At 42.5% G+C, this 16,348-nt stretch overlaps 1 protein-coding gene across 1 annotated transcript in view; it reads left to right on the plus strand.

Moving 5' to 3' along the window:
- Positions 1–333: 333 nt before the first annotated feature.
- The window catches only part of sez6b (seizure related 6 homolog b), a 934,329-nt gene continuing 918,314 nt past the window's right edge, over positions 334–16,348 (plus strand). Inside the window, exon 1 of the mRNA XM_078224908.1 lies at positions 334–690. Coding sequence (XP_078081034.1) covers positions 603–690 — 88 coding nt within the window. The 5' untranslated portion in view covers positions 334–602. The remainder of the gene's footprint in view (positions 691–16,348) is intronic.

Raw genomic sequence — 16,348 nt, forward strand, 5'->3', positions numbered from 1 at the left:
TAGTGTAGATGTGGATTTGTTGCTGGAGCCAACTTTGGGGGGGGAAGGTGGGGGTCAAAAATAAAAGTGGGGTAAGGATTGCAATGCTCCAGGAGAGACACAGACACATGTAACAATATAGCCACGGGTGCATTAAGATTCTACCCATCGTCGCCTGTTTTTTGTTTCCAGCCGAAGGTGGGACGATGAGAGTGAAAAGTACATGGTGGGCTGAAGGATGGCTCGCTGTGTGATACAACTTTAACAGGCTGCAGTCTGCCGGCTCTGAACGTCATGTTACACGTGGGCCGGGCTCCAAGCGGCTGGAGCTGTTCGTGGTGCTGACGGCAACCCGGAGTAGCAGCAATCCGCTCCCAGAACAGCACTCTCTCTCACACACACAGGCTCAAGTACAAACCGCTCCAAGACCCCGGGGGGAAAACCAAGTACCCACTCCAATCCAATTTAAAACAAAAAGAAACCCAGCCAGTTCCATTTCACCGTCGCCAGTCCGCCTCGGAGAGTGAGAAGCTGCCTTCTCAAATTAGCTGGGAAAGTAGTTGGATGTGAGAGAGCGAGAAGAAAGAAAGATACATTCTCGATGTGATCTGGCAACCTCTGGAATGAATAAGAGCGTCCTCTGTCCCTCTCGGTTGGAAATGAACGCGATATGTTTGCTCCTAGCTTTTCTGGTGAATGTCCACAGTCAAGGTAAGACTTTGGATGGGAGATTGGTTACAAAAAAAATAATATAGTGTGCATATTTTATTTTAGAAAGTCTAGGAACAGATGCCTGGGCTGTTCAGTCCAATGAGATTCACGTGTACAGCAGCATAAAGGAATGGAGAGTATTCCTCACCCTTTTATTTAGAGTACTTTCAATGTGATTTTGGTTTGATTTGAGATAGTTTGCTCGGGAGTCTATCTGGGGGCAACTGGATATATCCATTATTAAGCTCCAGAGAAAGTCAGGGGGTATCAGTGGAAGGGTTAATGGTGACACTAACTAGTTGTAAACTGAACATGTGTGTTGGGTAAAGCCCACATCGTAAATATATATTTCATTCGGCGATCTTTTCTTAACACATTGTCGTGCCGTCTGTTTTTTAAAGTGTTGGCAGACTATATAATTGCTGTTATAATGCATCTGTGTATAATTAGCCGGATAGATAATCTACTAACAAATTCTGAATAATTCCCAATGAAGCATTTCCAATCCCGGCGTTTATCCCCTGTCATCAGTTTGATGAAGCTAATTGACATCAAACAATTGTTAATTGGGATGGGAATGAAGGGTCATCTTTTATAGTTGGGTTAAGTCAGAGTTATTGGGATGGGTAGTGTTAATTCGCTGAGCGGCGGGATAATGTTTAAGTGCAAGTTTATCACAGTTGTTTTCTGTGCGTACCCAGTGCAGACTGCAGCCCCCTCACCCCCAAAAGAAATCTTTAATAAGATATCTTGACCCCCCCCCCAAAAAAAAAGCAGCAGCATTTGATGCTGGCAATTTCAGTTGGCTGGAGAGGTTAAAAGCAGAGGACAGTCAGCCTTCTTTCCGCCTTCAGAGTGAGCCAGAGTTCACAGAACAACGGGTGTTAGTTTAAAACATGCGTTTCGTTGCGAGGTGCAGGCACCCACCTGAGTCGCTTGTAAAATAAAGATGGGTTTTGCTATCGTCGGCATCGTGTGCGCCAACTCCATCTTCACAAGTGCGCCCTCCACTGTGTAAATGGGCTGATCCGGTCATCCTCCGGCCCATTCCTCTACCCCAAAGCTTGTCACCAAGTGGGCTGGCAAACTACCACATGCTTTATACGGACATCCCCCCCCCCCCCCCCGCGCCAAGGCATATCCAACATTGTAGAAAAGTAAATGAGCGAGACGTGGAGGATGAGTGAATGGCTATTTCAAACAAAAAAAGGCAACTGTTTTCCTTAAAGTGCCAATGCTCCGGTTTCTGTAGCTGAAACTTCGGTCTCGGTGTTCCTCCTCTGTGCCAGAACTCCCCCCCCCCCCCCCCGTGTGTTAAATATTCCTCTTGTTTTAAGGGCAGGACAATTTTGCCTAATCGCCGGCAGACAGAATGACACCCCATTACTTTGTGCACTGTCCACTTCTCCCGAAGGGAGTATTACAATGTTGTACTTTAATAGTTTGGTTGTTTGATTTTGTGACTAGCAGAACGACGGGATAGTGAAATCGTCTCGAGTGTCAAAGGCTAAAGGAATCGCGGTTTTGTTCCAATTCCAAACTGGACTATGCTTCTTGATGTCAAACTTCAACAAGGTTGATGGGCTAATGTGGGAGCTTCGTTTCATGGTCAGAGCTTAGTTTTGGACAGTTTTGCAATCCGTCTCCGTCCTTGAATATTGGGGCGGGGGCGGATCCGAAAACTGTCCATTTCTGTTTTCTGACTCTTGTAAGGTATTTTCGAATGTGCCTTTTTTTAAAAAAAGTTTAATTGCCAGGAAACCAGGTGTTTCTCGGATTTTTTTTCAACAAATTCTGATATTCACAGTGTTTGGATTGGGTCCCAGAGGCACTGCTGTGAAATCCATTGGAATTGGGATCCTCCTCTATGTACGTTTGCCTCAATAAAATTGTGTAGCTACATTTTTTTTGTTACAGCTGCACAAACATGCATACATGTGCACACATCCTGAAGTGACACCTACCAGATCGAATATGAAAATCAGCAGTAGTTTTATGCGCTAGAATTCTGATTTGAAAGTATTGAGGCGGTAATGTCTTTGGCCATTCAGAACTATTAGAGCACATGTAGTTTAGTTTGAACAGTGCCTCCTTCCAGAAGATAAATCTGTGTCTGAGCCCCTCTCTCATTAATCAATTCTGTTTATTATATTTATTTGCAACACTTTGATTCTATTGTAAGCTGACTGTGGCGTGGCGAGAAGAAATATCTGATCATCAGTAGAATAGAACCTACTATGAAAGTGGATAGGATGTGGTGGGAGGCTGATTGGCCATGGCTGCATTCTATCACTGTCACAACCAGCAGTGTTCTCTCCCTTTTTCCTCTTTGTGGAACTGCCACACAGTATAAACCCTGCAGAGTAAATGAGGCTGTTTCACAGCTTGTGCTTCTGAATGTTAAAAACAATCAGATTTCACCTCCAGGTCCCGGGGTGTAAATAAAGGAGTCTGTTCAGAAGGACCGGGAGAGTGTGCATGACCAATTACTTGAGGGTGACCATAGCAGTCTTCCTAGCTCAGATCTTCTCTAAAGCTCGACTGTAACAAAATTTATTTCACTGCTTGCAAGGGATCATTATTTACTGTACTGTACTCAGAACAGTTAAGTGTGAGGAATAGATCATTGTTGGCAATGGTGATGTTCCTATTGCATCCCAGGACTCGAGTGGGAATATTTCAATTCTTACAGGTCTAAATTGACTGGGCTTTCTGAAGAAGAGACCATTGAGATCGAAATGTGTAAACTGGAGTCCAATTAGGTTTCAAGATATCAGGATCAAGGATATCAAGATTGCTTGCCAAACAAAATAAGTTTTAAAAAATCTTTAGACTTAATTTGTATTAGATTTCTAATCAGTATAAGGTTTTAATTACTTCATTCAGCACATAATTATTGAAAACTGGATAATCTAGGCTATCTGATAAACTCCTGCGAGGAATGGGCCATCCACAACACCTCAGTCAATTTAAAGATTCTTTCTCCTACTTTGAGTTTGGAAACGGTACAACTTGCAAGAAAGCACAACCAACGCAATAAAGCAACCAAATGTCAGTCTTTTTTTTTGCGGTCTTGGATGATGCAGTGTTTTATTAGATTGACACATTATGAAAATGAAGGCTTGACAAAGACCAATTGGTCTATCAAACCTTTCTAATACTATCATGTTATAATGGAAGCATATTAAAGAACACCATCTGTGCCTAACTCCAGCCTCCTACCCTCCTCCAGCCTCCAGCTCCCTTCCTTCCTCCAGCCTCCAGTCCCCTTCCCTCTTCCTGCATCCACTGGCCTGCATTCATCAGGAAGAGGCAAAAAGGAGAAAAAAAAACTTCTGGCCAATTTAGAAAAAAATGGGAAATCCTTTTCTGACTCCCAAAGGTGGCCAAATATGTTCTAGTTGATTGGCATATACCCTGTCCCAGTGACCACCTATTTTTAATATGCAGTGTTACCAAATCTAAACACTTTTAATTGTATTAAAGAGCTCAATTAAATCTTCTCAGTCTACAGTTTTAGAAAGTAAAAGGTTCTGACTCACTCTAAGCCTATCATCATAATCGAGAACCTTTAAATTCAAGTCAGTGGGTACTTACTGGGCACAGTATTCCTGATGAGCCCTTAGCTAAGGCATTGCATTGAAATTTCTTGCTTTGTATTTATTTGTGTATCCCGATAATAGATCCCAACAGTCCATTTGTTTTTTGCTGTGGTTGAAGGGAAAGACATAAAAGGTTGGAACATGGGATTTGGCTCAACCAGTGTTGAAAATCCACATGAGTGAATGAAGCAATTGTATTAATCTGTCCTGTTCCTATTCTTTTATCCACCTCTCCAATCTAATCAGTGACCATTTATGAACTAGATCTGCCACCCACTTAGTGTCCCTGTGAGTGCTTGAGTAGCATACATGTGCTTCATGCTGCTGCTGCCCACATGTCTAACATCAGTTATATATTTTGAAAAACATGTTCCAGAGAAAGGGAGGTTGCACCCCTGCCCCAAATGCTCATCTTATTTAAGTCTACCTTTGATCAGTTTTCCTTATCTCAGGTCTTTACACCTGCAGATTTTTCTTTTAACATCCACTTAGTTGTGGATAGCTCTAAAATACCTACAACTAGCTCGCTGATAAAGATGATGAGGGGTGACAGCTCTCGTACTGTTTGGGGCAAGATTTCGCCAGTAACTGATCACCAGGCATAACTGCTTGTATTAATAAGTGCTGTCTGTCTGTGAGAATTCAGCCTGTTCTTTTTCTGACTGCTAATCCCACAAGATTCAACCTTATCAGGCGCTGTTTGTGCAACATATACTTTTTATATGTAAATCCATATGATATAATTAAAACATTCTAATCCGGTAAAAGACATTGCATTTCGTTCCTACTTGCTATTGCTTTTAATCCTCTAGTTTAGCATCCTGTGAGTTGTCTTGGATACTGATTTCAAACCAGTGCAGTCATGGATCTCAGGAAGGAGAGCGGCTGTCGTAACGCAACTGATCACAACCCTACTGTGACCAGCAATAAACCAAAGAGTTCAGCTTTCTGCTTGCTGCAGTGTGACAATTTTGTCGCCCAAGGAATGGTTAAAAAAAACCTCTTGCAATTAATGTCAAATCATGACTTTTCAGTTACTTTGACTTATTTGCCTAAAGGTGGTGGGCGGATAGGTAGTGGAGGGGGGTTGGGGGGGGGGGGGTGGTTTGCGGAGATAAGTAGCTCAGGTGTCGAATCCCCTCGCATGCCACGTTGTGAAAATGAATTCAATAGATTTATGGGTGAGTGAATAATGGCTCATTTGTCATCAGAAATCCAAGTGGATGACCAGGCTTTAGGAGTTTGAGGAGGAAATGTCAGCTGCTTTTTGGTCTGGCAAATGTTTGACTCATGTCCACACTATATAGTTGATTCTGCATGCCCTTAAGCAAACTAAGGCTGGGCAAGAAAGCCCAGCATGCTAGTGTCACTTGCACCTCCTGTATATGTGTGCGTTAAACTGTGTATCTGCTCATGGATTTATTGGCTCTCTGGGTTTGGGTGCCATTCATAAACAAGCCAAGCTTTACCTTTCTGGTTTAACTGTCCATTATCAGTCGCCCAGAGCAAAATACAGCCCAAAGCCGATAACGAAAACCAAAACACAGCCATAATTCAAAATAAAAGGTATCAATGCTGATGAACAAGTTAATTTTGGTGTCACATAGAATCCCTGCAGTGCAGAAGAAGGCCATTAGGGGGTTTTATGACACCCCCCTATTCTCCCAAAATATATTAATGATACACCCCAGGTATCCCAGCAGCAAGCCCATTGTGAGTTTAAAAAAAACAAATGTTATTCATTATCACATATTTGCCTTGGGGATTTAGAACATGAAATCTCACTCACTCAAATCACATGTACCATCACCAACCCAAAGATTAGATACAGATGAGGGTAGAACAATACAGCTAATAATTTATGATTGTCTCAGACTCTTTTGTGGCAGGCCTGTAGATTTTAGATGAGTTGATGCTTTAGCTGAAATGAGAATCTTGTAAAGCAGAGGATTTTTTGTAAGCTGTTCCAGGAAATTTGTTCTCAGTTGAACTTGAAACTGGAACAACTTTGGGGGCAAGGGGAGACTTCTCTCACTTTGGCTGCATGGATAACTTATAGCTGGGTTGATGGCTTTCTGATAAAATTCAGACTGCAGAACAGTTTCTTGCTGTTACTTTGAAAGCAGATGACAAAACAGCTTCCTCATCATGTGACTTGTACAAGTTCAAAGTTATTTTCAGATTGGGCGGTGTGTTAATTACACATCCTGTGTTGTCGTTTGACACCTTGAAATTCATCCAGTCTGGTTTTGATGTAGGACCATCATAATTGATAATAATCATAACCAGCTGCAGCTCCACACAGACCGCATTGTTTGGCTGGAGTGGCAGCTGGGCACACTGCGGAGCATACAGGGGGCAAAGAGTGTGATAGACACTAGTTACAGGGAGGTTGTCACACCACAGGTTCAGTCAGATACCAGAAGAAGCAGGCAGGCAATGCAGGAGTCTCCTGTGCCTATTCTCCTTTCAAATAGGTAGACCACTTTGGATACTGTTGAAAGGGATAGCCCCTTGGGGGAAAATATCAGCAGCAGCTAAGCCTATGGCAGCAAGCAAACAGTAGTAATAGGGAACTCATAGTTAGAGGCACAGACGGGCATTTCCATTAGTTTTAAGATAGCTATGGAGAATGATAGTTATGGCCCAAAAGTTAAAATTCTAAATTGGGGCAAGGCCAATTTTGATAGTAGACAGGAACTTTCAAAAGTTGATTGGGGGAGTCTGTTGGCAGGCAAAACGGCATCTGGTAAGTGGGAGGCTTTCAAAAGTGTGTTAACCAGGGTTCAGGGTAAGCACATTCCTTTGAGTGAAGGGCAAAGTTGGTAGAAATAGGGAACCCTGGATGACTCAGGATATTGAGACCCTGGTCGAGAAGAAAAAGGAGGCATGTGATATGCATTGACAGCTGGGATCAAGTGGATCCCTTGAAGAGTATAGAGGGAGCCGGAGTAGAGTTAAGAGAGAAATGGGGAGGGCAAAAAGGGACATGAGATTGCTTTGGCAGACAAGGCAAAGGAGAATCCAAAGAGCTTCTACAACTACATTAAGGGCAAAAGAGTAACAAGGGAAATAATAGGGCCTCTTGAGGATCAACAAGGCCATTTATGTGCAGATCCACAAGAGATGGGTGAGATCCTAAAAACATATTTCTCATCAGTGTTCACTGTTGAGCAAGGCATGGATATTAGGGAACTTGGGGAAATAAATAGTGATGTCTTGAGGAGTGTACATATTACAGAGAAGAAGGTGCTGGAAGTCTTAAAGTGCATCAAGGTAGATAAATCCACGGGACCTGATGAAGTGTATCCCTGGATGTTGTGGGAGCAAGTGAGGAAATTGCGGGCCCCCTAGCAGAGATATTTGAATCATCGCCAGCCACAGGTGAGGTGCCTGAAGATTGGAGGGTGGCAAATGTTGTAGCCTTTGATTAAGAAAGGCTGCATGAAAGGCCTGGGAACTACAGGCCAGTGATCCTAATATTTGTAGCGGATAAATTGTTAGAAGGGATTCTGAGAGACGGGATCTACAGGCATTTAGAGAGGCAAGGACTGATCAGGGACAGTCAGCATGGCTTTGTGAGTGGAAAGTCACGTGTCTCAAATTTGATTGCGATTTTTGAAGGGTAACCAAAAAGGTAGATGAAGGCAGTTCAGTCGATGTTGTCTACATGGACTTTAGCAAGGCTTTTGACAAGGTACCACATGGTAGGTTGTTGCATAAGGTTAGGTCTCATGGGATCAAGGGTGAGGTAGCCAATTGGATACAAAATTGGCTTGAAGACAGAAGGCAGAGGGTGAGAATTTAGGAGGCATGGTTAGTAAGTTTGCAGATGACACCAAGATTGGTGGCATAGTAGACAGTGAAGAAGGTTATCTAGGATTGCTGAATGGAGTTTAATTTAGATAAATGCGAAGTGATGCATTTTGGTAGATTGAACCAGGGCAGGACTTACTCAATTAATGGTGGGGCATTGGGGAGAGTTACAGAACAAAGAGATCGGGGCACAGGTTCATAGCTCCTTGAAAGTGGAATCACAGGTGGACAGAGTGGTGAAGAAGGCATTCGGCATGCTTGGTTTCTTTGGTCAGAACATTGAATACAGGAGTTGGGACGTCTTGTTGAAGTTGTGCAAGACATTGGTAAGGCCACACTTGGAATACACTGTATAATTCTGATCACCCTATTATAGAAAGGATATTATTAAATTATACATGGGTATAGAGGGATATGGGCCAAACGCGGGCAACTGGGACTAGCTTACTGGGTGGCATGAACAAGTTGGGCCGAAGGGCCTGTTTTCATGCTGTAAACCTCTAAGACTCTATAATACAGTGGAAAGTCGATGGAATCCTTTCATATTCATTTAACACACATTGGATGCAATCTTACCTGCCGTCCACGCCACGCTCCCGCTGCAGGTTGGAAAATTTTAATTGCCACAAAATAGGGTTAGTCCATTTCCCTTGACTCTAATATTTATTAATATTTCCCAGAAAGTGAAGGATTATACCCGAGTTCTACAGATTATGAAGGCAGGTACATTCTTCTGAACCTCAATGCTAACTTGCCCTAAAACTCTGCCCAAGTCTTTCATATGCATGTAATTCAGTTCAGCCGCTCTTTGTGGACTGTAATATAACCTGTGAAGGATCCTCAATTGAACGAATCTTATCCATATGTAGTTAGATCAGTGATGGGCAATTGCGGAGAGTGGACTGTATGAATGGTCATCTCAATGGGTCGCAAGATTGAAATCAGGCTTGTTCACTAACTATGACCCTTGAATAAGATTGAATACATTTAATACACATATGGGCAGTAAAGAAGGCAAATGGTATGTTGGCCTTCATTGCGAGAGGTTTCGAGTACAGGAGCAAGGATGTGTTGTTACAATTATACAGGGCCTTGGTGAGGCCACACCTAGAATATTGTGAGCAGTTTTGGTCTCCTTTTCTGAGGAAGACGTTCTTGCTCCCGAGGGAGTGCAGCGAAGGTTTACCAGACTGATTCCGGGGATGGCGGGACTGGTGTATGAAGAGAGATTGACTAGGTTAGAATTGTTTTCGCTGGAGTTCAGATGAATTGGGGGGGGGGGGGGGGGGGGAGGTGGGACCACAAAGAACAAAGAAAATTACAGCACAGGAACAGGCCCTTCGGCCCTCCAAGCCTGCACCGACCATGCTGCCCGACTTAACTAAAACCTCCTATCCTTCCGGGAACCATATCAGGGGAGACCTGATAGAAGTCTACAAGATTATGAGAGGCGTGGATAGTCAGGAGCTTTTTCCCAGGGTATTCATGTACTTGTCAAGACGCCCCTCAAAAAACACTACCGTATCCGCTTCCACTGCCTCCCCCGGCAACAAGTTCCAGGCACCCACTACTCTCTGTGTAAAAAACAATCTGCCTCGTACATCTCCTTTAAACCTTGCCCCTCGCACCTTAAACCTATGCCCCCTAGTAATTGACTCTTCCACCCTGGGAAAAAGCTCCTGACTATCCACTCTGTCCATGCCTCTCATAATCTTGTAGACTTCTATCAGGTCTCCCCTCAACCTCCGCCACTCCAGTGAGAACAATCCAAGTTTCTCCAACCTCTCCTCATAGCTAATGTCCTCCATACCAGGCAACATCCTGGTAAATCTTTTCTGTACCCTCTCCAAAGCCTCCACATCCTTCTGGCAGTGTGGCGACCAGAATTGAACACTATATTCCAAGTGTAGCCTAACTAAGGTTATATAAAGCTGCAACATGACTTGCCAATTTTTAAACTCAATACCCCGGCCGATGAAGGGAAGCATGCCGTATGCCTTCTTGACTACCTTCTCCACCTGCATTGCCACTTTCAGTGACCTGTGTACCTGTACATCCAGATCTCTCTGCCTATCAATACTCTTAAGGGTTCTGCCATTTACTGTATATTTCCTATCTGTATTAGACTTTCCAAAATGCATTACCTCACATTTGTCCAGATTAATCTCCATCTGCCATCTCTCCGCCCAAGTCTCCAACTGATCTATATCCTTTGATGGTCCTCATCGCTATCCGCAAATCCACCAACCTTTGTGTCATCCGCAAAGTTACTAATCAATCCAGTTACATTTTCCTCCAAATCATTTATATATATATTACAAACAGCAAAGATCCCAGGTCTCATAGAGACTTATAAAATTCTAACAGGACTAGACAGGGTAGATACAGGGCAGATATTTCCAATTGTGGGGGAGTCCAGAACCAGGAGTCACAGTCTGAGGATTTAGAGTAGACCATTTAGGATGGAGGTGAGGAGACATTTCTTCACCCAAAGAGTGGTGAGCCTGTGGAATTAATTACCGCAGGGAGTAGTTGATGCCAAATTATTGAATGTATTCAAGAGGCGGCTGGATATAGCACTTGGAGTGAATGGGATCAAAGGTTATGGGGAGAAAGCAGGATTAGGCTATTGAGTTGGATGATCAGCCATGATCGTAACGAATGGCGGAGCAGGCTCAAAGGGCTTTCTCCTGCTCCTATCTTCTGTTTCTATGTAATACACGTCGAATACTTCATAAGTTATAGAAAATGCTTAAATTAGTCATATATTAATCAAACTGTTAGCAAATTCAAATAGTAAAATCAAAAGAAATATTTACATTTTGGATGCAGAGGGAACGCATGGCTTACACAGTCAGCATGCACCTCACTTCTCTAGCCCTTGCTTTATGTGCGTATCACTTCAGTCACATTGGTAGGTAAAAAGCTACACAGATGATCCCCAGCACATAGTGGCAACTCTGCACGTGGGCAGCAGTCAACACAATGTCTTGTGGGGCCGCACTCAGATCCCTGATGGGTGTCATGTGACCCACCACTGAGCTAGATATTAAAAGGTTATAGTTAATTAAATTGTTAAGGACTCCACTTTTTCCCACTTTATGGAATATCGTGAGAGCTTTGGCAATAAAATGATGAATGTTGGTTTCTTGCTGGTTAAAAATATTCAATTTCGAATTCTATGGTTCTCCGGCTGCCTACTACCTCCGCAATACTTCAATGGCCTCGGGTTACTAGAGCTGCAAAAATGTTTCATGGGGTAGCTTAAATTGTCCACTTATCTGTTGAAATGATTTGGAACCATGCCTTCATAAATGTTACTCGCAGAACTAATATCCATCCACCTCCTGTCTACACTGAAATGAAAGTTCCCTCATCGAGGGTGCTACAGGGCGAGGCATGGGGAATACTGGAATTGCCAAGTAAAGATTTACTACCGTAGCATATTAAATGATTTCATTTAACTGATTACAGCAAGACAAATTACATATACTTTAAACAACGTAACGCAAGGGGGGAGAGAGACTGAGTGTTTAAAGACTAATTCAATGTCAAGAATTTGATGACATTCCGAAACCACACAACCTGTGCTGTTGCCGTTTTGTAATGTAATCAGATCTCTTCAATTATGTTACAACCTTGAAGTTCCCTCTCAGTACTTTGTTATGCTGGATATGATGGGGCTTTGCAGCATGGTATCGACTAGTGTGTCCTCGTTAGCCTGTGAATCTTTCTTCATATAAGAAAGAAAAATGTCCCTTTTAATTTGGCTTAAAGGCAGATCCATTTTGTGTGATTGTAGTTGAACTATGAGCATTAATATGAATGCTCTAATAGATCACCATTTCATCAAATGAATAATTCTGGAGTAATGCAATAATAATTTATCGCTGGTGGCCTGCTGGATTTCGAACATTTATTGCTGACACGCTCCTCCAGTGGGCAGTAAACCTCTGACCTCCACAGTTTGCCTATTGGTTTTATTGCCTTTATCCCCTGATCCACTAAATAGTGCTGTTTCGCTGGCCTTCAGCTCATATTAATTAGTGCTGTCCTAAACTAGTTGCATCAGTTTCTCATCTGTATACATTGGAGCAAATGTGAACCAGTGCATATAATATGTGACTTAGTTCTCCTGTCCCAATGTGCTATAAATTTCAATGTGTTGTCTTTGAAAATTATATGAGATGGGTTCAGGCAGTTACCCCCAGGGAGCAAAATTAAACACTGAGGGCAAGTGCGCAAGATTAAAGAGGTTGTCAATCATTATTTATCAGGATTGATTTTGGCTACACAAATACAAGGGCTCCCATGAGTATGCACATTTACATTTGTGTCTGACAAGCAAATGTAATAAATTGTCTGCCTGTCTAACTGCATTCTCTTGCAAATTTTTACATGGGAGCTCCAAGTGTAGATTGCACCATGTAGCCTGGTTAGCAAATGCGTTGCGAGCCCTCTATAACTCTTTTGACATGGTATATTGATTTCCAAATTTTTCAGCAGCCATGTTTTTGAAGAACCTATTACCAAAGAGCAAAGCTGGCTGATTCTTCGAATTGTGTTTGTTGCAGGCTATATTGAATCTATTATAAATCATTGTGTTATTGCTACCCAATCACGGGGGATGTATGGCTGGATGAAAGGCCCCTATGAAACCCTTTTATACTTGCCAAGAGCTTTCACTGTCAAACAATTGGTGACTGTTTGCCATTTTCTTTTCCTTTTGTGCAAGGGTGTGGGATTTAAAAAAAAAATGGATCAATTTATGAGGCACTTTTTAAACACGATCGCTAACAATTTCACACTATTGAGAGATATTTTGGATTTATAGTCACTTTGAGTTGTTTTTTTAAAAAAAAGATATCATTAGCAGTTTACTATCTCCACTCAGGCAGTAATCTCCTCGTGCTCCCTTGCCGAACTTGGCATCTGAATCCTCGTAATTTTACTGCATGGGAGAGAGTTTAAAGAAAACACCACAAATTAAAGTGAGCAAAGGATGCCTCGCGTATATTGTTCATGTCAAAGTGCACATAGTAGTTATCTGGTCCTTTCAAGTACTGAAATGTTTTTTTGAGGTTGGACTTGGGCTCATTCACTGGGAGACAAATGAAGAATTTTTTTCTCCACTACAAATGTTTCTTTTTTGTTTGCATGGCCCATATAAAGAAAGGGTTTGTATTTGTGTGGGGCTTTTGATGACCACTGGATGCATTAAAGCATTTTATAGCCAATTAATTACTTGTTGAAGAGTTGTAATGTAGGAAATATGGCAGTTAATTTGTACTTAGCAAGCTTCCACAAATAGTAATAATAAGACCAAAAGACATAGGAGCAGAAGTAAGCCATTCGGCCCATCAAGGCTGTTCCACCATTCAGTGAGATCTGATATGATAATTCTCAACTCCACTTTCCCCATAACCCCTGATTCCATTACTGATTAAGAATCTGCCTATCTCAGCCATCAACATACCTTAACGACCCAGCCTCTGCAGCTCTCTGCAGCTCTCTGCAGTGAAGAATTCCACAGATTCACTACCCTCTTCAAAGAAAATAGTTCTCCTCATCTCTGTCATAAATAGGTGACCCCTTACTCTGAGATTATGCCCTCTGACCACAGACTCTCCCACAAGGGGAAGCAACTTATCACCATCGACCCTGTCAAGCCCCTTGAGAATCCAATATGTTTCAATAAAGTTGCCTCTCAATCTTCTAAGCTCCAATGAGTACATGCTCAACTTTTCCTCATTAGAAAATCTCTCCATACTCACAATGAACCTAGCGAACCTTCTCTGGACTGTCTCCAATGCCAATATATCTGTCCTTGGAGAAGGGGCCCAAAACTGTCCACAGTATTCCAGGTGTGGTCTAATTAGTGCCTTGATTAGTTTTAAGAAGACTTCCTTAATTTGTACCCTGTTCCCTTTGGAAAAAAAAATCCAAATTCCATTTGCTTTTCCTATTAACTGCTGAGCTTGCATGTTTTTGTGAATATGCACAAGGTCCCCCAAATCCTTCTGTGCTGCAGCTTTCTGCAGTCTTTCACCATTTAAATAATACTCAGCTCCTTTATTCTTCCTACCAAAGTGCATAACTTCACATTTCCCTACATTATATTCCATCGGCTAAGTTTTTGCCCACTCACCTAACCTGTCTATATCCTTCTGAAGACCCTTTGTCATCTTCATCACTCGCCTTCCCATCTATTTTTGTGTTATCCACAAACTTGGCAATAGTACATTCACTTTCTTCATCCAAGTCGTCAGTGTAATGACTGGATAATCTGCTTTTTGTGGTGTTGGTTTAATGGATAAATAATGGCCAGGATACCGAGGATGACTCCCCCTGCTCTCTTTCGAAATAGCTGCCATGGGCACGATAGTACAATACTCCCTCAGTGGTACACTGGAATATCAGCTTTGATTTTGCACTGAAGCTTTGCAGTGCGACTTGAACATAGAGCTTTGTAATGCAGAGGTGAGGATACTACTAACTGAGCCATAGTCGACAATACAATATGAACTCTATTCTCTCTGTCCCTGCCTGCTTCAAACCCTGGCAGTCTCTATAATGCCCTCCTTCCCACTCCTCTCCCCTGCCTCCAGTTGATTTCACGGTGTCCCATTTTGTTTCAGCTTCCCATTTTTAAAATTCTTATCAATGCAAAATTGCATTGTGTTCAGAGCCTTTTTTGAAATCACAGCTGATATTTATAATTTCCATTTAGATATTTTTTTTTATTAATTCATGTCAACATCTGTTCTGTTGCCTGCAATGATCTATTGCTTTTGAATGAGGAGGTGGGATGGAGTTTGAAAAAAAAAATCCATATAAATGTACTTTTTAATCTGACCACTGACAGTTCCACATTATTTTCAGTCATTTTAGATTTATGGGATTTTTTTTATTGAAAAGCTCAATGCAATCATTAGTAGCGTACCATCACCACCCAGACATTAATCTCCTCATGCTCCTTTGTAGAACTTGTCATCTGAATGTTCAGATTTTTACTCAGTGGAAGACAGCCCATCATTTCTATTTCTATTTTTTCCCCTTTTTTTTAAATAAACCTTTCTCTTCGCAACTCCCTCTGACTCTCCCCTTCTGACATCTTGACTTTGATTTCTCCCCCCTCAGATGCTCTGATCTTCCCAAACCACCAATATTCCTCGATCTTCCTGCACCCCTGACATCATCCCATCCCTCTAGGAAAAGCCTACCTTGCCCTCTACCTCCCTTGGCTTCTTCTGATGGGCTTGTTGAGGCACTCGTTCTGCTTCCTTACAAGTAGCAACTCTGGCTGCCCCATCCTAGTCTCTTGCTGGCCTGTCTGCTTGAGGTACCAGCTGGGGGCTAATCTTGCTAATTTCCTCTCCATCCAACTCCCCACTCCCACTGTTGACCTGTGACCTCTGCCAATGGGTCAGCTCTCGTCAACCCTCTCCCCTTTTCCTTCAGATCTCTCCAACAAAAAAGACCCTTGTTTCCTTCGTTCTTGTAAACAACCATTCCATCTCCAACCTCCCTTTCCCCTCCAGAGTCATGAGTGTGTTGTCACATCCCAAATCCATGACCATCTTTCCAGGAACACCCTCCATGTAGTTACACAGATGCGATGGACAAGAGCTGTTGCAAAGAGGGATAGCAGCAAGTCTTCAACTCTGCCATGTTATCAAAAACGGGTCCATCAAAGTCACAAATAGCATATCATGTGATCGTTAAACCATTATTTCTCATCTGATTCTCCCTGTCCACAGCCTTTGACAAGACCGACCACACCATCCTCCTCCATTGTCTCTCTGATGCCATCCAACTGGTGGGCCTGCTCTCACCTGGTTTAATTTGTATCTAATTGTAACCAGAGAATTACCTGCAATAGTTTCTCGATTCACTTCTGCACAGCTGCCTCTGGTGTTCTCCAAGGAGCTATCCTTGATTCCCTCCGATTTCTCATCATCGTTTGACCCCTTAGCAACATCCCCTTAAAAACAAAGCTTTCGTTTCCACATGTAACCAATGACACCCAACCTCACCCATACCTCTCTCAACCTTTCCACTGCCTCTATATTGCCAGACTAATGGCCAGCATTCATTACTGGATGTGCACACATTTGTTCCAATTAAATATCTTAAATATTGAGAGGGCAGAAGCTAGTGTCTTTGACCTCTGCCATAATCTCCATTTCCTAGCCACTGACTCCATCCCTCTCCCTGGCAAACAGCTGAGGTGAACCAAA

Source organism: Mustelus asterias, chromosome 12 (assembly GCF_964213995.1).
Source record: "Mustelus asterias chromosome 12, sMusAst1.hap1.1, whole genome shotgun sequence".
NCBI lineage: Eukaryota > Metazoa > Chordata > Chondrichthyes > Carcharhiniformes > Triakidae > Mustelus > Mustelus asterias.